Source organism: Natrix helvetica (assembly GCF_964273705.1).
Source record: "Natrix helvetica genome assembly, chromosome: 9".
NCBI classification, from domain to species: Eukaryota; Metazoa; Chordata; class Lepidosauria; order Squamata; family Natricidae; genus Natrix; species Natrix helvetica.
In genome coordinates, this window is record NC_138560.1 from 28,035,149 (window position 1) to 28,056,012 (window position 20,864).

At 47.6% G+C, this 20,864-nt stretch overlaps 3 protein-coding genes across 4 annotated transcripts in view; 1 reads left to right on the top strand and 2 right to left on the bottom strand.

Annotated features, from left to right (window-relative positions):
• The window catches only part of RHBDL2 (rhomboid like 2), a 34,167-nt gene extending 32,177 nt beyond the window's left edge, over positions 1-1,990 (bottom strand). For both annotated transcript variants that reach the window (XM_081962424.1, XM_081962425.1), the window contains exons 1-2: positions 1,908-1,990; positions 901-1,189 (exon numbers count right to left, since the gene is read on the bottom strand). In XM_081962424.1, coding sequence (XP_081818550.1) covers positions 901-1,119 — 219 coding nt within the window. In that variant the 5' untranslated portion in view covers positions 1,120-1,189; positions 1,908-1,990. The remainder of the gene's footprint in view (positions 1-900; positions 1,190-1,907) is intronic.
• Positions 1-20,864, bottom strand: part of MYCBP (MYC binding protein) — a 227,919-nt gene that overhangs the window by 35,365 nt on the left and 171,690 nt on the right. The gene's annotated exons all lie outside the window — the stretch shown is intronic.
• Positions 6,931-16,933, top strand: LOC309396884 (ras-related GTP-binding protein C-like). The gene is made up of 7 exons (XM_081962423.1): positions 6,931-7,271; positions 7,364-7,567; positions 7,817-8,016; positions 11,195-11,309; positions 11,734-11,876; positions 12,492-12,640; positions 15,645-16,933. The coding sequence occupies exons 1-7, from the start codon at positions 6,969-6,971 to the stop codon at positions 15,791-15,793; spliced, it is 1,263 nt and encodes a 420-aa protein (XP_081818549.1). The 5' UTR covers positions 6,931-6,968; the 3' UTR covers positions 15,794-16,933.

The following is a 20,864-nucleotide window of genomic DNA, read 5'->3' on the forward strand; positions in this document are numbered from 1 at the left end:
GAAGGAAGAGTCACGTTGTTCTTTAGATATAGTTCTAAGCAGGGATTTTTCAGTAATCTTGCACATTTTCAGCAGTGCCCATTGAGGCACTCCCTTATCTCCTTAGATCCATGACCTTGTGGTCCCAAGAAACAATCATTTGCTTGGCATCTCACAGAAAATTATCCTTCACAGCACTTTCCTGGAAAAGAAAAGGGATCTCTGAAATTTTCTCTCTCCCAGGAAATCTTAGTAGAGCTCAGTTTATTTACTCGTTTTACTAGGTTTATAGACAATTCCAATAGTCAATCAGCTTTCAAAACTACCATCTATATGATTAAAACAGCCCAACATTAATAATATATTTAAAATACTCCTATTATGAAAAGCTCAGATGACTACATTTCTTTACAGGGGTTTCACTGGCGTTTTAATTGTTTCTCTTGGATGAAACAGAAAGCCTTATATTTGGGGGGAAACAAGTAAGTGAGCATATTCTATAAACTAAAGCTGAATCAGAACAGAAAGAAAGCCCAGGTGAAGATGCCTTTGGAAAGGTTCTCTCCTGGATAAATTCATTTTAGGAATTGGTGAAACATTCAGGCTTAAAATGAGAAGTAAAAAGTCCATGTTTTTTTTTAAATAACACTAGTAAAAAAGGAATTAGAGTCATCTATTTGTGACTCTATACATCAGGGGTCTCCAAACTTGGCAACTTTAAGACATATGGACTTCAACTCCCAGAATTCTCCAGCCAGCAACGCTGGGGAATTCTGACAATTGAAGTCTACACGTTTTAAAATTGTTTAGAGACACCCGACCTATAGATTAAACAAGAGATCCTGGAGCATTTCAACCAAAGTAAAAATCATGAAAGACATGTAGAGATAAAGTGCACAAATAAAAGAAAGACCTTTTTACCTCAGCTAAGCTGATAGCCAGGATGAAAATGGGTGGCGGAATGCAGCTGGCTCTTTCCAGGTAAGTTGCTCTGGCCTCGCCGGGAAGCATCCATTTGGAAACGGTATTGTGGAGGCTGCTGCACTTGATCCAAGGGCAGGGGCTCTCCTCCTCCTCGTTACGCTCCTCTTCCCGCCAGGTCTCGGGCGCCTCTTCCACGTTCAGTCGCTCAAGCTCCATGATGCCGGCTGCCCCTCAAGGGCCAATCACGACGGAGCCTCTTTCTTGGCTGGGACCGACTCTCGGCTGCCTGCAAGGCAGAATTCCGGCCCCCTTCAGGGCTCTCCGTGGCGTCCCCTGGAGCTCGCCCCAACCTTCCCCAGCCCTCCCCAGCGCCAGCAGATCAAGGAAGCGCTTCCCCTCCTTTGGCAGGAAGGACAGATTCCCTCCAGAGCTCTGGGCACCTTCTCCGGGCTCTCCCGGCACTCACTGGGGGGCGGCTTTCCTTTGACTGGGCAGGTCCGGGGGGGGGGCTCCTGAGCCTGCAGGTGAGTCGCCCTGCTTACCCAACCGGGGGTCCCCAGCCCTTCTCAGCCCCAGCCAGGATAGGGGCGGAGGCAGCCGACGGGGGCACAGGAGACCCGGGAGCGCCGGATTGCCTGAACCAGATGCCGGCTTGGCGGAACCAGTCGGGAGGCCGGGTTGCCAACCCCTCCCGCGGACGGAGGAAGGGAGCAAAAGGCCGCCTCGCTGCCCAGGCGTTTTGCGGGCGAGCCGAAGCGGTGCCGGAGCCTCTCCCTTTCTTCCCCCACGCCCATCTCTGGGATCGAGGAACGGGCCGAGCGGCTGCTCCAAGGTGCGCCGGGGAGGAAGAAGCTTCGTCGGCTCTACGCCCTGGCAGCTCCGGCCTCCAGAGAGCAGCTCAGGCCCGACGGCCGGAGACGGCAGGCGGCGGACGGAGTCCCGAGCGGCAGGGCCGGACTAGGGAAGCCGCCGCCGCCGCCGCCGCCGCCAGAAGAAGCGCTTACCGGGGCGCGTCAGCCAGGAGCTCTCGCGGCGCAGCAGGGGAAAGGTAAAGCGAGGAGGGCCGGCCAAGCTCTGCGCCCCGCCCGCCCTCCCTTTGCCTCGCCTCGCCTCGCCCAGGAACGCCCGTCGGAGGCGGCGAATGCCCCACGGAGCTCGCCCTGCTGGAAGGGAAGGCAGGGCGCGGGACACCCGGAGGGGCGCCTGTTCCTCGGGGATGCAACGAAGGGAAGAGTTGCGGCGGGGAAAGACAGGCTTATGGGCAACCAGGATGATGAGGGGCCTGGAGATTCAAACATAGGATGAAGGGTTGCAGGAACTGGGCCTGGCTAGTCTAGGGAAGGGCCAGGGGAGACAGGATGGCAGTCTTCCAATATTGGAGGGGCTGCGGTAAAGACGAGGGGGCCCAGCTAGGAGAGATTCAGCCTAGAAATAAGGGAGAAATTTTCTGACAGTTAAGCAATCAAGGGATGGAACAGAAGTTGCCTTCAGAAGTTGTGGGAGCTTCATCACTGGAGGCTTTCAAGAAGAGACTGGACTGCCATCTGTCAGAAATGGTGCAGGATCTCCTGTTTGGACAGGGAGTTGGACTAGATGACCTCCTATAAGGTCCCTTCCAAGTCTGTTAATCTAATCTGATGTTGCCCCGTCTCTGTCCCGCTGGCAACAGCAACTCCCTTCAGCCATCCTGGTCTGTAGCCTCCAGCAGTTTTAAGTCGAAGGCTTGTCCATGTGGCAGCCCAGAAAGCATTGCTGGGCATGGCCTCGCTTCATTTACCAGCAGGCTTTCCCTGGGTTCAAGGACAGGAAGAGACCACGTGAGGGAAGAGCCCCAAAGCTGGCCACCTCTTTTGAGGGGTACCAGCACCAGCTAAATTGGTGCGCTGGCTCTTCTTTCTTTTCTGCAACTACAAGTATTCCTCGACTTATGGCCATAAATGAGCCCAACATTTCTGTCGCTAAGTGAGACAGTTGTCAAGTGAGTATTTGCCCTATTTTATGATCTTTTTTGGCCAAAGGTGGTAAGCAAATCACTCCAGAAGTTAAGTGAATCATGCGGTCATTAAGCGACTCTGGCTTCCCATTGACTTTGCTTGTCAGAAGGTTCCAGAACTATGACCCTGGGACCAGACATGGGTTTCTACCGTTCGGCTGAACCGGCAGTGGTATGCTGGCCTGAGTCTCAGAACTGGCAGCGACCCAGGCTGGCCACGCTCTCAAACCAGTCCCCTGGTCAGTGCCGGCGCCATCTTTTTTTTTATTTCTGAGCATGCGCAGAACAATTTTCATTGAACTGCACCTGCGCGTGAGACACGCACACGAGTGAACCAGCAGTAACACCGGCTGAAACCCATCCCTGCCTGGGACCCTGCAACCATCATAAATACAGGACAATTGTCAAGTGCCCAAATTTTGATCACGTGACCAGGGGGATGCTGCCTAGTCATAAATGTGAAAAATGGCCATGTTGCTTTTTTCAGTACCGTTGTAACTTTTAATGGTCACTAAATGAATGTTTCTATGTCAAGGACTACCTTGTAATGAATTTGTGCACCAATGGATGATGTTTCTGACCCCTGTCTCAAACTTTTCTCTCCCAAATGTGTTAGGTTTATTGATTCTTAGTTGATAGTTACCTCGGCAAATGTATATATACCAAGCTAATCCCAACAAGGGTATCTGGAAATGGTATGTCCACAGCAGGTAAACACATTTTGAACATGAGATTTTAAAAATAATAGGCCAAAAATGAAAGAATGCTGAATCCCTCCCATCTCACCCTTTAATTGACAGGCTGAATCAGGGGGTCTCCAAATTTGACTTTAAACTTTAAGATGTTAAGCAGCCATGCTGGTTGGGGAATTCTGGGAGTTGAAGTTCACAAGTATTCAAGTTGCCAAGTTTGGAAACCTCTTCAGAAAGTCAGATACCATGAATAGGTAGCAATATCAATAACACTTAGACATATGCTGCTTTACAGTGCTTTACAGCCCTCTCTAAGCAGTTTACAGAGCATTTTGCCCCCAATAATTTGGGTCCTTATTTTACCAACCTCAGGATGGAAGGCTGAGTCAAACTTGAGCCTGGTGAGGTTTGAACTGCAAAAGTACCCTGCAGTACTGCATTCCAACCACTGCACCATTGCAGTGGTAGAGCCATTGATGATCATTTGCTAGATACAGTTCTTCAACCAGCTTTGTAGTGGGAGTAGCAAACATGGAGGCTTTGCTATGCCCACTAGGTTCAGTAACTAAACTGGTCACTCTATCAAAAGAGATCAAGTTGGTTTTGCATGATTAATACCAAACGCTATGCTTGCTCTTACTCAGGAACGAGTTATTTTCTAAATGCTAACAAGTAATAATTTGCTTAATAATCTGTAGGAATGAGAGGTAAAGTTACGTAAAGACATGCGTAGAAATTACCATGATCTCAGTAGCTGGCTATCTTGGAAACCTACAAGCTCACCTAATTAGCAGAACTAGATGCTGGAATAAGGCACAGTCGGTTATCTATTAGCTCATTAATTCACCAGAGCAAAGGCATGAGTTAACCTTGGCCTGAATAGCATTCTTGATTCTCTAGGGAAGATTTGGGGGAGTGAACCTGTTATTGCAATGTGTTGTTGCTCTGTGCTTTGCTTGTAAAAACTTTATAAAAGCCAAATAAACTGCGAAAGGCAGACAGATATTTTGGACACAAACTGTGTGATGGATTTCTGAAACCTACAATAATCTGTTCCAATACTTGCCCCAGTATAAAACAAAGCTAACTTGGGTCCTCCTTTTTGTAGCTTTTTGCACTTTAACCATCCGCCATGATTTCTCAAAAAATCACAAAAAGTTGCTACAAAATGATAAGCACAAGTTTTCCAAATTTCTTGAATGTTTGATCTGGTTCTGAAGACAAACATCCTACCACCAGCACACAGTTTGGACTGCCATCTCCCCCTCCCCTCATCCTTTGTTAATTGTTTTGCATTTGAACATTGTTCCCTTTCGGGAAGAAAAGACCAAACTAAACCAGATATTGAGGATCTTTATCCTCTTCCCAACATCTGTCTTTTTCTAGCTACGGGTTGATGTAAAGCAAAATGAGAGCACTTTTTCTATGGAGGATTGTAGGATGAGGCTTGGAAATCCCAAATTGATTGGGTTTCTTTCCAGTAGCAGGGAGTAGGAATTTTGGGGAAGTACTGGAAGATTTTGAGAAAGAGGTTCATGTTGTATCAGAGTACTTCTTCAAGTCCATGTCAGAACTAAGGCCACACTCTTTAATTGGGGAATGGCGGACAGCCCACTTCACAAGTGGTGCATCGGAACAAAGGATAACTGTCTGACCTCGCCCATTTTGCTGTCTCAGAAAATAGAATAGCAGAGTTGGAAGGGACCTTGGAGGTCTTCAAGCCTAACCCCCTTCTTGGGCAGGAAACCCTACCATTTCAGACAAATGATTATCCAATCTCTTCTTAAAAACTTCCAGGGATGGAGCATTTACAACTTCTGGAGGCAAGTTGTTCCACTGATAATTGTTCTCACTGTCAGGAAATTTTTCCTTAGTTGTAGGTTAGTTTCCATTCATTGCTTCTTCTCCTGCCTTCTGGTGCTTTGTAGAATAGCCTGACTCCCTCTTCTTTGTGGCAACTCCTGAGATATCAGCACATTGCTATCATGTCACTCAGAGGTGGTATTCTACCCGTTTGGACCGGGTGGTTCCGCCCACTTACCCCGGCTCTACAGCATCCCATTTAGGCTCCTTTTTCGCCAAAAGTGCATGCGCAGAAGGCTGTGGGCATGTGTGGAGGTGGTGCATGTGTTCACATTTGCGAACCGGTAAGGAAGGTAAGTGAATACCACACCTGCTGTCACTCCAGTCCTTCTTTTCATTAAACTGGAGATACCCAATTCCAGCAAACATTCTTCATGGGTTTTAGCTTCCAGTCCCTTAACCATCTTTGTTGCTCTTCACTGCACTCTTTTCAGAAAATAAGATTCGTTTCCAGTTGCCTTTTGAAAAAGCACCTTTGGGACCCCACGTCCTTCCTTGATAACCTTTGGGACCCCACGTCCTCTCCTGCAAACCTGGATAGAACTTGAGAATTGAGGGGTTCCCCGGTGCTCTCTGAGCTCCCTTGTTTCTTAAAATGTTTCGTTACTCTAACTAGATAACATCATCAGAGTTCTAATCTGCTGAAGGTGATCTGATAACAGAAGCAAGGGGGGGGGGGAATGGGAAAAGGTGACACAACATTTTATAGAGCTTCCAGGGACTGATATAATCTACCTGAAATAAAATGAATTGTTTTTTTACATACTTTGTCTCTGGAACCAATCCAGAAAATAAATACATTCTCATGCACAGCTCTGAAAGATCTTATTCTGGAAATTATTAAGAAACTGGTAGGGATTAAATTCCAGCTCAAGGAATGGTCAATCCAGTGTTATATACTTAATATGGGAACCTGCTTTGTAATTATGCTTACTTCTTCTGATTTATCTCCCCTAAAAATTAGCCTAGCAGCCTCATCTTATTAACGAGGCTCAAGTTTAAATTGTGCAATTAAATCTGGGACCTTTTCCATCCCCTACACTGTAAATTCACCTTTTGAGGCACAGAATTTCACCATTTCACCAGCCTTTCAACATCCCCTCCGGCGCCTCTTTCTCTTCCGTCCCTCCTTCTAGTTCTGGACAGAAGACCTGCCGCTCGACTTCCACTCCTTCCATTAGATTGAGCCAGATTGCGCCCTCCCTACAAGTCGAGGCTGACGAAGACGCGAATCCAGTCACGCGCTGCCTCTTCCCTCCCCTGGCTTCGGCCTCGCTCTCGGGCTCCGGACTTTCGGGGAGCGGCGATCGCGAAGCGCCCGGGGGCTGCAGGAACCTCGGCTGCGCTGGCTGCCACTTGCCTGCCTTGCAACCGCCCGGTCGGAGGGGGCGCCCGAGGCGGCCCGGACCCGGAAGCAGCCCGGCGGCAGGGAGGCGTGGCCGTGGGGAGGGGGGTCACATGACCGCCGCGCCGGCGCCGGCCAATCGGCTGGGCGTCCGCCTCGGGCCGGGCTCGTCATGGCCGCCATGCCGTTCGGGGCCGCGGGCGCCGCCGAGGAGCCGGCGCAGCTGTCCGGCGCAGCTTTGCCCGCGGGCAGCCTGGGCGCGGCCGATGCCTTCCCCAAAGACTTCGGCTACGGCGCCGACGAGGCCGAGGCGGGCGAGGACGACGGGGCCGAGCTGGCGGGAGGCGGCGGCGGCGGCGGGATCGGCCTGGCGGGGCCCGGAGGCGGGCTGGGGGCCGGCGGGGGCGACTCCTCCAAGCAGCCCCGCATCCTGCTGATGGGGCTGCGGCGGAGCGGGAAGTCCTCGATCCAGAAGGTGCCCTTGGGCGAAGGCCGGGCTCTGCGGGGCCTGGGCGGGGGGCGGGGGAGGAGGCCCGGCCTGAGCCGCCTGTGGTTTATGCCCGGCAGGTGGTCTTCCACAAAATGTCCCCCAACGAGACGCTCTTCCTGGAGAGCACCAACAAAATCTACAAGGACGACGTCTCCAACAGCTCCTTCGTCAACTTCCAGATCTGGGACTTTCCTGGCCAGATGGATTTCTTCGATCCCACCTTTGACTACGAGATGATCTTCCGAGGCACCGGAGCTCTCATTTACGTCATTGACGCGCAGGTGGGGAGGGGGGGACACAAGCAAAGGCCCCCCAAAGAGTAAGGCTGAGCTCAGTATAAACTAAACACGGTTTGCGGTAATTAACTTGCTATTGTTTCCTCTGCTTTTCTCTCAACTTCTTGGCCTCCAAAGGGCCTAGAAATGGTCCCCAGTCAAAGCTGCTCTTGGGATTCCTGAAAAGATCCAAGAGCTGCAAAAAACACTCAGAGCAATGTTGCAAAAAACCGATATATTCCATTTCTTTTACAGGACGACTACATGGAAGCATTAACCAGACTCCATATTACGGTTTCCAAAGCCTACAAAATCAATCCAGACATGAACTTTGAAGTCTTTATTCATAAAGTTGATGGCTTATCGGATGATCATAAAATTGAAACTCAAAGGGACATCCATCAAAGAGCCAATGATGATCTTGCCGATGCTGGCTTAGAAAAACTACATCTTAGGCAAGTGAAATTTCTGTAGTTTCTTACATGCTTTTGAATGGCTGTTACTAATTACAAGTTGAGACCAGAACATGTGAATAGCAGGGAGGCTTCTTTCAGTAAAGAAATACTGTTTTGATTGTACCCATGGCACGATTCCAGAAGGGGTTGCCATTTTCCCCTGGCCAGAAAATGCCACTGCCGAGTGCCCCAACAACAAAATGCTGCATTTTGCTGCCTTAAGAAGGTCTGAAAGCTGTAGAAAGCACTCTGCAATCCGCCTTAAGCAGCAAAATGGCACATCTTGTTCCCAGGCTGCACGATGGCAACCCGAATGTGGCTGCCCTTTTGTCTCACGCACAAAGTGCTTCCAGCTTCCAGAACCGTGCCATGCAGCCGCGCGATAAAGCAATCCATTCCATTGCTCTGGAAGAGGAGGAGGGTGTTTGGGCTTCAGGGTGGGAATCAGCCCTGTGGAGACCCAGTGAGAGTGGGAAAAGGCCTATGAGGCCAGAGGGCAGGAAGTGGAGCATGGGGCATGGAGGTGGTGGTGCAGGAGGCCTTTGGAGGGCCAGGGCAGGCAGGCCTGGGCCTCTGTTCAGCTTCCAAGGGCCTTCCCCATGCCTGAGGCAGCTCATGCTCCGCTTAATGACCTGCACGCTTGTTTAATGATTCAGCACTACTTTGTGGGTGGGGAAGGGAATAGCCAAAGCCCAGAATATATTTTTTCTGAATCTCAACTGCTGTCACAATTCACAGGTCTCCTTTTTCTCATCTGGTATTTTTCTGATTGTATCGTTTTCTTGAATTTCTGAAAACCGAAATTTGGTTCATGCTGAACAAAGTTCTTTCCCCTCTCACCTGTTAGTCCATTTCTTGGATGGGCCCCCTCCAGTGGCCCGGACGAGCCGTCAACAGTGAGTCTTGTAAGACCACTCTGGGAGGAGTTTGACTCTGTTGCCCCCGAGGATTTGGACAGGTTGCGTGGACGGCTGCGACCCACCACATGTTTAATGGACCCGTGTCCCTCCTGGCTGGTACTGGCATCCTGGGAGGTGACACGAAGCTGGCTTCTGGGCCTGGTGAACGCTTCATTGGGTGAGGGATCCTTACCAACTGCCTTAAAAGAGGCGGTGGTGAGGCCCTTACTCAAGAGGCCTTCACTGGACCCAATGGAGCTGGCTAATTATCGTCCAGTCTCCAACCTTCCTTTTTTAGCGAAGGTTGTTGAGAATGTGGTGGCGCAGCAATTTCCACGACACCTTGACGAATCCGAATATCTAGACCCACGCCAGTCCGGCTTCCGACCCGGACACAGCACAGAGACAGCCTTGGTCGCGCTGGTGGATGATCTCTGGAGGGCCAGAGATAGAGGTTGCTCCTCTATCCTGGTCCTATTAGATCTCTCAGCGGCTTTTGATACCATCGACCATGGTATCCTATTGCGCCGGCTGGAGGGGATGGGAGTCGGAGGCACCGTTTTACGGTGGTTCGGCTCCTACCTCTCCGACCGGTTGCAATGTGTGTTGACGGGGGGGCAGAGGTCGACCCTGAGGTCACTCACTTGTGGGGTGCCGCAGGGGTCGGTCCTTTCGCCCCTCCTGTTCAACGCATATGTGAAGCTGCTGGGGGAGATCATCCGTGGTTTTGGGGTTGAATACCATCTGTACGCTGATGATACTCAGCTGTACGTTTCAACCCCAAACCACCCCAGTGAGGCTGTCGAAGTGATGTCCCGGTGTTTGGAAGCCGTCGGGGTCTGGATGGGGGACAACAGACTCAAACTCAACCCCTCCAAGACCGAGTGGCTGTGGCTACCGGCACCTCGGTTCAGTCAGCTGATTCCAGCGCTGGCCATAGGGGGCGAACAGCTGCCCCCTGTGGAACGGGCGCGCAATTTGGGCGTCCTCCTAGATGCCCGGCTGTCAATGGATGACCATGTGGCAGCCGTAGCAAGGGGGGCGTTCCACCAGGTTCGCCTGGTGCGCCAATTGCGCCCCCTCCTGGACCGAGATGCCCTACGCACTGTCACTCATGCACTGGTGACGTCTCGCCTGGACTACTGTAATGCTCTCTACATGGGGCTTCCCTTGGGACGCGCCCGAAGACTGCAGCTAGTCCAGAACGCAGCCGCGCAGGCAGTCATGGGGAGTACCAGGTACTCCCATGTAACACCGCTCCTGCGCGAGCTGCACTGGCTGCCTGTGGTCTTTCGGGTGCGTTTCAAGGTCTTGACCACCATCTTTAAAGCGCTCCATGGCATAGGGCCCAGTTACCTGCGGGATCGCGTCCTCCCACATACATCCCAGCGGCCAATTCGCTCTCACAGAGAGGGGCTTCTCCTGGTGCCGTCCGCTAGGCAATGCCAGCGGGCGACGCCAAGGAGTAGGGCCTTCTCTGTGATGGGCCCAACCCTCTGGAATGACCTCCCCCCCGACATTAGAACCATCACCGACTTCCGCTCCTTCCGGCAGAAACTAAAGACTCACCTGTTCTGACTGGCTGGCCTGGCATAATTTCAATGCCTATCTCCTGGCATTTATATTTTTACTGGTTTTTTAAGGGGATTATTCTGTAGATTTAATTTTATTGGGTATTGGGATTTTAGTGTCTGTTTATTTTAATTATTTATTAGCAATACAGTCCTGCACATCTTTTATCCTCCTCTTATCCATCTATTTATATTTATATATATATATTGTCCATTTAGTAATCTTAATTGTTTTAATTTTGTTCTTTGACATGGACTGTACACCGCCCCGAGTCCCTTTCGGGAGAGGGGGCGGTCTATAAGCGCTAATAAATTCAAATTCAAATTCTTGATTTGATATAAATATAGTATTTCTAAACAGGTCATTTATTTACATACCAAGCATTTTATTAATTGGTTAATTGCAATGAAAATGTTAGTGGAGATTGCTTAATCTTTTTTTCCAATGCCTAATTTTTAAGTAACAAGCAGTAACCAATGTTAGTGCTTGTTAAACCAAGATTAGGGTTTAATGTGCCATGCAGATCCTGGTTGTTTCAGTAAATCATAACCGTATTAGTAAGTTAATTGTGAATCACACAAAGAAATGAATTTCAACAGATTCCAGTTGGGGAATGATGTCAGTGGTGGTATTAGCTTGGCCAAAACAGCAGGTAACATTTGAAACCATTCCGGTAACTAATTATAGAGTTCTTTTTTTTTTTTTAGCTTTTATTTGACCAGCATCTATGATCACTCAATATTTGAGGCCTTCAGTAAGGTGGTGCAGAAGCTCATTCCACAGCTGCCCACTTTGGAAAACTTGCTGAATATCTTTATATCAGTAAGTAGCAGTTAATTACTCCACATTTTGAAAGGGTGACTAACGTGGTGAAAGAGCTTAGGTGAGTGGTTTTCATTTAGGAGATAGTGAAATTGACACCAAGAGATCTTGGAAAGAACTTTTGCCTCCAAAGCAGAAGTGGGTTAGAGTCTGCTCAATCTGGTTGAGCTTTAACAGATTATTTGGTTTATATTAGACATTTTAAACTAGTAATCTTTGTCTATCAAAGATTTGGATTGCACGCTAGTAGAATTATTAAAATATGTGGTGGGTTCAATAATTCCTTTGTATCGTGGTTATTTTTACCTCTTAAGTATATACAATCAAGAATTGCAAAATAAATAAAAGCAAATGAATCTCAGGACAGATGTGGGCATTTGTGAGATGCAATCTTAATTTAAACCTGTCTTTTCATTTTCTGAAGAACTCTGGGATTGAGAAAGCTTTTCTTTTTGATGTTGTCAGCAAGATCTATATTGCAACAGACAGTTCCCCTGTTGACATGCAGTCCTATGAGCTATGTTGCGACATGATTGACGTTGTCATTGATGTTTCTTGCATATATGGGTAAGTAAATGCTCTAGAAGTAAAGAACAACAATCGTGAAAGAAGCCAGTGACTTCTAAGATTCTTTACTGTTCAGGGATATTTTGAGAAATGCAGGATAATCTTAAAATTCTGACACATTTAGTTTATAAGGTGGGGGATGCTATGCTGCCTTGCTTATTGTTGGCATAATTTTGTCAACAAAACTGATTTGGTCTAGAATCCTGAGCCAGCGTGCTTATGAAACCTGGTATGTCTCACGTCATGATCACAGTACAGGTATTTCTGTCAAAATGTAACTGCTGCCCAGAGTTACCTTGTGAATGAGATGGGCAGCATATAAATTTAATGAATAAATAACATAATAAAGGTCTTTCGGTATTATGGTATGCTGACTTTTATATTAATATAAACTTTTAATATAAATGTAAGGATATTAAAACATTTGTAGATTAATCAAGCTAAAAAGCAAATGTACATTTCTGAAGTTGTCATAAATTGTAAAGGTTGTAAATTTGTTGTAAAGTTCTCTTCAGTTGCTTAAATATAAATGAGGCATCTGAGTTGTATCAAGTTTAGGTGCTCAGTCTAAAACTCAGATATGCTGAACAGTCTTTCTCCTTCAACCTATTCTAGGTTAAAAGAAGATGGCAGCGGTAGTGCATATGACGAGGAATCTATGGCAATTATTAAACTCAATAACACAACTGTTTTATATTTAAAAGAAGTGACAAAATTTCTAGCCTTGGTGTGTATCCTCAGAGAAGAAAGCTTTGAACGCAAAGGTGAGCAAATGGGCTAGTGCGCCTCCTAATTTTGTTCCGTCAACATTACCATTAAAAACAATGATCATAGTTTTGTTATTTTTTCTAAAATAGAAAATACGCTCTGCTTCAAACTCCGGGCAAACGGTTTCATCTGAAATATTTCGTCTGAGCTGGCTGTGTCCTAGTGAGGTGAAAGTTGGAATAGTGTTCCAAGTACCATACAGGGAGCAACAGTATAAATGTTTCAGTTCTCGGAATGTCCTTCCGTTTCATCCATTAGTTCCACAAAACTATCATGAGAAATTGCTTTAAAACTGCATTAAACATTGCCCGAACAGGCAATGAGATAATTATCCTAGCATGGGAGAGAGGGTGATTTCTTTAACTCAGGAATCCCCAACTCCTGGGCCGTGGACTGGTGTTGGTCCACGACCTGTTAGGAACTGGGCCATACAAGAGGTGGGTGAGAGAGCAAAGCTTCATCTGTGCATGGACAGGATCTAGGTTCCACGTGAAACCATCCCCGCCCAGTCCATGGAAGACCATTTTTCTTCCAAAATTGGTCCCTGGTGCCAGAAAGTTTGGAGACCGCTGCTGTAATACATTAGCTAAGGAGCCACAGGATAAATTACAATATACACACACACTCACTGAGAGGGAGCAGGTGGCCAGATAAATTTTCTAAAATAAGGGTTTGAACCATTGTACAAATGACAATCACAGAAAAAGAACATTATCCTAAAATTACATTAAATGCCAGACAGCATAGGTAGTCCTTGGATTATGGCAATTAGAACTGGTTGAAAATTGCTTGGATTGATATAATCTGAATCTGTCCCCTCTTATGCATTAGTCTGTCTGTTAGAAGACTAATATACATTTTCAAATAGTTGCACAAAAGTCTGTGTTTTCCCAAATGCTTTTTAAAGAGAATTATTTGATAACCTTTTTGGAGACTTTCTGTTGAGTACCGTGTTTCCCCGAAATTACGACATGTCCTCATAATACAGCCATGCCACATTTTTCTGGTGGGCAAAAATATAAGCCCCCTGGATAACCCTCCACCTCTTGGTCAGGCAGAGTGCCGCTCACCAACCTAACAGTATCCCGAAAGTGCCAAGCCATGGGAACCTGGGGGGAGACAAAGGTGATCGCGTTGCTTGGTGCCTTCGGGATACCGCTAGGTTGGTGAGCAGTGCTGTGCTCAGCTGAAGAGGGAGGTTGCCGGGCGGCTGCTCTCTTGCGAGCAGGCTCCCAGAGAGCCGGGCACAGACTGATGGGCGACAGCGCAGCACAACAGCCATGAAGTGACCACGCTCCCGAGCAGCCACCCGCCGCTTGGTACCTTTCAAATGCCAGTGAATGGCGCTCTGCACGGCTGGAGAGGGGGGTTGCGCGAGCGGCTGTTCCGCTCTCGCTCACCCACCTCCCAATGCATGGCCCAGCTCTCATTATGGAGCCAGGGCATATCCGCCGCCATCCCAGCCTGGCTTTTTCCGCAGCTTCCAACCCGAGTCTTTCAGGAGTGGCCTCTCTGGGCGCACGCTCTATGTTTGTACGCTCTGCAGGCAGCTGGCCCACAACCATAGAGCATGCGCCCAGAGAGGCCACTGCCAAAAGACTCGGGTTGGAAGCCGTGGAAAAAGCCAGGCTGGGATGGCGGCAGAGGTGCCCTGGCTCCGTAATGAGAGCTGGGCCATGCATCGTGAGGCTGGGAGGCGGGTGAGCGAGAGCGGAACAGCCGTGCAGAGCGCCATTCACTGGCATTTGGAAGGCGCCAAGCTGCGGGAGCCGGGTGGCAGCGAACAGGCGCTCACACGGCTTGGCGATACCCCTAGGTAAGTGAATGGCGCTGTGCCCGGCTGCAAAGGGGGTTTGCCGGGTGGCTGCTCGGGAGCGTGGTGGCTTCATGGCTGTTGTGTTGTGCTGCTGCGACAGCGCAACACAGCCATTCGCCCCTGAGGCTGTGCCCGGCTCTTTGGGAGCCCCCTCGCAAGAGAGCAGCCGCCCGGCAACCCCAAAACAAACCCTCCCCCCATAATAAAGCCCAAGCCATATTTTGTAGGTAAAAAGAAAATAAGACCCTGTTGTATTTTCGGGGAAACACGGTAGGTGCCCCACAGTTGATAGAACATTTTTGGTAAGCCAGGAAAAGAAGAGGTAGGGAAGCCTCTAGAAAAGCTTACTTGCCATACATTCTTTGAAATGCCGTTCTCTTGGACGTAATTATTTGCCTTTTTCAGATTTTTCTATAAGAAATCTCTGAAGAGTCTTAAGTTCATCATTCTGTTGTTGTCTTTGGAAATGCCTCGGATATCTGCTAATAATAAGCCTGGTTTTCTTTGCCCAACTCAACTTTCAAACATTTTCCCTGGAGAACGTGCTCAGTTCAGCATTCTGGAATTATTCTAATTGATTTATCCCATATAAAAAGAGTGCTCAGAAAGTGCTGTGAAGCACTAGGGACCAGTATATAAGTCTAAGTGCTGTTGCTATGAAAATATTCAACACCGAGTGGCAGTCTCTCTTAGTGGAGAATTGTAGCTTCAGTCCTAAATCCAATGAAATGGATATATTGATGAATTTTTTTTGCAACTGTCCATTGGGAAGAGAGCGCTTGCTTGATTGCACCATTGCCATAGGTGGCCGAGATCACTTTTCGTTTTCAAGTAGGTCTCTTTGAAAGGAGGCTTGTCATGGGCTGCTTCCCAGCAAGAGGGCAGGAGGGGAATGGGGAACGGGGGTTTTCTGTGGGAGCATGCAGGACAAGGAAGCAGGCATGCAAAATGCTTAGAACTGGAAAGCTGTTATGCTTAAAACAACTGTTCTGCATCTGAAGTGGCTGGTTTCCCTCTTATTGGCATTTTTACCATCCCAGATGATACCTTTTGAGCTCAGGAGAGGGCAGATCGAATCCACCGCGTCTCAGTCTCCAAAGCTTCCACGTTACATCTCTCGTTTTCTGAAATCTTCCCAACTGATGCCTCTCTTCCCTCTCCTCCCCATCCCTTTTTCTTCACAGGCCTAATAGACTATAATTTCCACTGCTTCCGAAAGGCCATCCATGAGGTCTTTGAAGTGGGCATTTCCTCTCACCGCCCCTGTGGCCATCAAGCAAACATTCCCAATTTGAAAGCAGTGACTCATAACGGCACCCCGAAGGAGGACTGAGTCAGGACGGCCTGGGGCTTGCTTGCCTACTCTGGGTCTGGATCAGGGCAGGAGCAGCAGCACGGACGACGGGCGGCACAATGTCCTCCGTTTCGTTTGAAGCAAGTGAAGTCTGCCTTGGGGACTTCTTGTCACAGCTCATACGGACACCCAGGAGTGACCGAGGGAAAGCCAAGATGCAGAGTGGTGCCTTTTGTTGTAATTAGCCAGGCAGCCTCTCCTCCAGGGGGAACTTCCTTGTTTGTTTCAGGATTCAGCAGCAGGCGATGTGCTCCAGAGGCCCTGAAATTCAAGCGTGGTTCATAACTTATTTGAGTACACGCTCAACACATTCCACCTGAGTTATTGCACAGTTTTGTGGTAATGCCTGAAAAAAAGTAATATATCCTGTGACCTCTCCTCTGCAAACCCATGGAATGAAAGCGCTTATCTGCTTTTCTAGCTCTAACTGTCTTCAGAACTGTTTGAAATGTCATGTCTTGAATTGTCAAGCTTTTGGTCACTCGGTATCAGTTCCTGCGTTTATTCTTGCACTGTTTTTTTTTTACTCATTCTTTTACACTATTTTTCTGAAGCCTCTTGGCAGCGCTGGCTCCCTCAACTAGGAAACGGAGATTAGCACCACCCCTTGAGTGTGGCACGACTGAGCAGGAGAAACGTTTACACTCTTCACAAATAATTCCATTTCATCCTGCCATGACTAATATGGCTAGAATTCCGTATTTCATTCTCAAGGCCGCATGATCACATGGAGGGTCATTTTATTTTTAAAAAATATTTACGGCTTTGACAAGAATGGAACAATTATAGGTTTCGATTGCTAGAAGTTGCAAACAATTTTGCTCATTTTTAACAACATGTGAAACTTCCTTCAATAGGAATACTTTCCATCTGTTGAAATGTTTTCTGTGAATCTTCCTGTAGCTCATCTGTGTTTGGGCAGGTAAATGCCATCCTCTTAATGATGACAGCACTTCCCGAGCCTCAGATTCTGCTCTTTAACTCAAAATGTCAATGTGAGTTTGTTGAAGGTTTAACATGCTTTAACACTCTTCACAGGTCGTTGCATTCTGCCAGAAGGCTCTGTCTGGAGCGGATATGTTCCCAGACTACATTAATAAAAGATCTTTATCCCGGCAAGTGTTTCTCCTCTGAATCAAATACAAGGAAATACAGGCTTTAGTGCCCAGTGGAAAGTTTTAAAGTTACACAGATCCTTAATTGGATTCACAGTCTGGAATTGGTAAAAATGTAACAGTTCAAGTCCTAAGCAAGAAGCCAACAGCTCTTGTTATTAGCGGTGGTTGCCGGTCTTAATTAATACCTTGCAGAAATTCTGCTTAATCTTGATTCCTTTCAACTTGTAAGCAGAACCAACCATCTATTTATGGAAAAACAGTAATGTAATTCTCTTGGGAAACTCAGATATTACCGTGTTTCCCTGAAAATATGACCTACCCTGAAAAAAAGACAGCCCGATTTTCACACTTGCACCTAATATAAGACCTACCCCCCAAATAAGCCCTGCCCACCATCTGGTTGTACAAGGTGGGTTGAGGCGCACGAGTAAAAAGCACCCTGTACCTGCTTACCTTAGGACCACTGCAGAGAGGCCTCTCAGACTTCTGCAGTTGCTCGCAGCCAGATGCTACGTGGTGCATTGCGCCGGTGCCGCCACTCATGGCCGAACGCCACAAGGCTCATCGTGCCAGTACCGCCACTCACACGCAACGGCACAACATGCCACATAGCCCCCCATGACCAGCAACACTGGCGCGACGAGCCTCCTGGTGTCTTGAGTGGCGGCGGCACAGCAAGCCACGCGGCATGGCTGCAAGTGGCTGCAGAAGTCGGGCAGCAGTGTGACAGGTATTGGCATGGGGGGCATGACCCTAAGGTAAGCGGGTAAGACATCCGAAAATAAAATAAGCCCTGGTATTATTTTAAGGAAAACATGGGTACTTTGGAATAGCCCCATTCGTGGAAACTGCAGCTTTCAAACACCTTACTTAGCTGAGAAACTATCCTTGCTTTTGGATATAGTTTCTTCCTCTTCTTTATAGAATTCTTTTAGTTCAGTATTATTACTGTTAGATCTTGCATGCAATCCGTATTTGAGATGACCCCATAGTTTTTTTGACAATATTCAAGTCTGATGGTGATCAGATATCTGGAAAAAAGAGCAGCGGGGTAGCCTTGTGGTGAAGGAGTTCTCCCGTTCAGAAGGTTGAAACCGGCAGATGTTTCTCTCTTAGGGTGCAAAGAAATAATATCTGTTGTGAACTCCATGAGGCGTCAGGAAGGGCATCTGACCAGTAAATGCTCAGCTCCATCCAGTCGCCCCGATTTTAAAAGATTACCAGCTTCCAAGAAAAAAAGTATTGACGCTTTCTCTATAGAGAGTGAATAAATACAGACCAACAGAAAGATTTCTGTTTAGCAATCATATAAGAAGAGATGGATGGGAGCTACAAGGTAGATCTTGCATTAAGGCTTCATTTGTACATTTTGATAGTATTATATATGTATACTGCTCACCGATAAATTGGTGGTACTCTAGTAACTAACTCATTGGATATATAATCATATCCTTAACCTGTTGATAATTAATGATGCATTGGAAGAAAAATGAGGATAAAACTTGACAACGGTATGAAAATGATTTGTGGGAAATTAACATTGAATTATATTGTAGTTATAAAAAGTGGTTATGAATTTGTATAAATTGATGTACTGTTGGTATTTAACACCTGAGAAATCAAAGTCAATCCAAGGCCTGTTTGGCTTCTGAAGAGGCTCTTTATAGTGAATGCAGAACATTTTCATCCAGCCTGTGTCCAGCTCCAGAGATGTCAATTTAGAAAAAGAGGCACATATGCATCTTCCCCCTGGCCTGGGGAAGCCATAAAACCCTGTGCTTTCAGGATCCACCAGGGGAAAGAGGAATATGTGCTCCTTTTTCCAATTCGATGCGTCTGTGGAGTGGGACACTCCAGAGCCATAGATTGGATTGACAGCTGCCCATTAAAGTGAATGCCGTAGTCTATCCTGTGCTCTAAAGTCAATGGAGATCTCCTCCCAGGGGTTCATCGGGTTGGCTACCAGCTACAGTAACCAGGCATTCATTTTATTGAAGCGTATACGGCTGGCCATATAAGCCTCTATGTCTTTTTCCATTTTTGGCCACCAGAATTTTCTTGCCTCTTGCACGGCCTTTATGAGCCCTAAATGTCCTGATGCCCTGTCATCGTGACTCCTCTGTACAATCCAGGTCTGCTGGCTAGCTGGGACATATATTTTTGTGCCTTTCCACACCAGCCCTTCCCTCACAGATAGGTCATCTTGGTGCTGCTGGAACTACTCATTTCTTACTAGGGCATTTTAAAGGTTGCCCCAAGTCTTGGGCTGGCTCCAGCCAGGCATTGCTTGTTGTCGGGTGAGAGCAAGTGCTGCGCGCTGCTTTAATTGGATGATGGACGTCACCACTGCCTCTCGGTTGCTATTGTGCTGCGCTATTGTGATGTGGGAGAGGGCATCTGCAAGGACGTTTTTCCTCCCTGGCAGATACCGGAGAGTGAAGTTAAACCGGCTGAAGTACTGGGCCCCCCGGACCTGCTTAGGAGACAGCTTTGGGGGAAGAGGGGCTTTCAGCGCTTCTAGGTTCTTATGGTCCATCCAGACCTCGAAGGGGATCTTGCTAACCTCCAGGAACTGTCTCCATGTTGGGAGAGCCCGTCGGACTGTGTAAGCCGCCTTCTCTCAGATTACCCAGCCTCTTTCAGTGTCAGGACAACCTGCGAGACGTGTAAACACAGGGTTGTAATTCCGCTTTGGCATTCCTTTGGAGTAGGACTGCCCCCACTGCTACATCGCTGGCATCGGCCTGTATTACAAATGGCTGCTCTGAGATGGTTTTAATAATGATGTAACAATTGTTCTGTCCCTGTTCCTAAGATTTGGTTAATGCTTCAAAAGTTACCTAATACACATTTTATTTGCTCCAGGCCATCCCTATTCCTGACTTCTAGTTGTGGGATGCAGGATGTCTAATCCTTTGTTGCTGTTCAGTTCTCTATCCACCCAGAAAGTCCAAGGCCATCCAGGATTAGCCACATTGAGCTAAAAGTACTGAAACCCCACACAGCAAGAACATGTGCTGTGTGGGGTTTCAGTCCTTTTAGCTCAATTTTCTATTTGCAGCAGGAACAGAGAAGTTCAAGATGGCTCGACTTAGAGGTGCCGCCTTTGGCTTACCGGATAAACTAAGCCAAGCTTGCTATTAGACCAGCCAAGCTTGCAAAAGCCACCAGAAAATTTCTGATGCTGCCTTCAAGATCCTCTACATGAAATAACACAGCCCTCCTACTGTTCTTTTGAACAGTACCATTAATGGCTTTGACACTGGGGGCAGCAGCAGCACCTGCCAACTTTAGAAAGGCAGCTTGAAGGCCAGGAGTCTCTCTCTCACACTCGGGCATTGTGATATAGCAGCCATTCTTTTGTTACCACCATGTCTGCGATTATCTCTGCCAAAGTGTTGATGTTGCTTTCCTGATTTATGCTCTTTAAGCGTTTGGCAATGAAGGCACCAAAAGAGTCACAATTTGCCCGTCTGTTACATCACTGAACATTTGCATTGCAACTTTTGACGAAACCAACCGCTTTGTCAATCTCCATTTTCCTTAGCATCCCTGAATAAAACAGGACAGCAAAGAACCACAAAATGTCAAGGATGATGACTGGTATTGTCTGGTCATTTCCCTCAAAGGGAACTGCAAACCTGCATCTCAGAAACCTGCTGTCAGGCCTGCAGGGGTTCCTTTAAGAATCTTTGGCCTGCCAAACTCTCTCTTCTAGCTTCATCTTTAGTATGGATATTCATTAAGGGGGGGATAGCAATGGGTAGAATGTGTTGTTTTCGAAATAAAAAATTCCTTTCCAGAAGATCAAGGTTATTCTTTGTCTCCGCACCTTGGCACCTGACCGGAACCAGCGGGGTGGAGAAGACAGTGTGGAAGAAGAAGATTGGACCATGTGATGGATTAGTGGGTGTGGGGACAAGATCATGAAC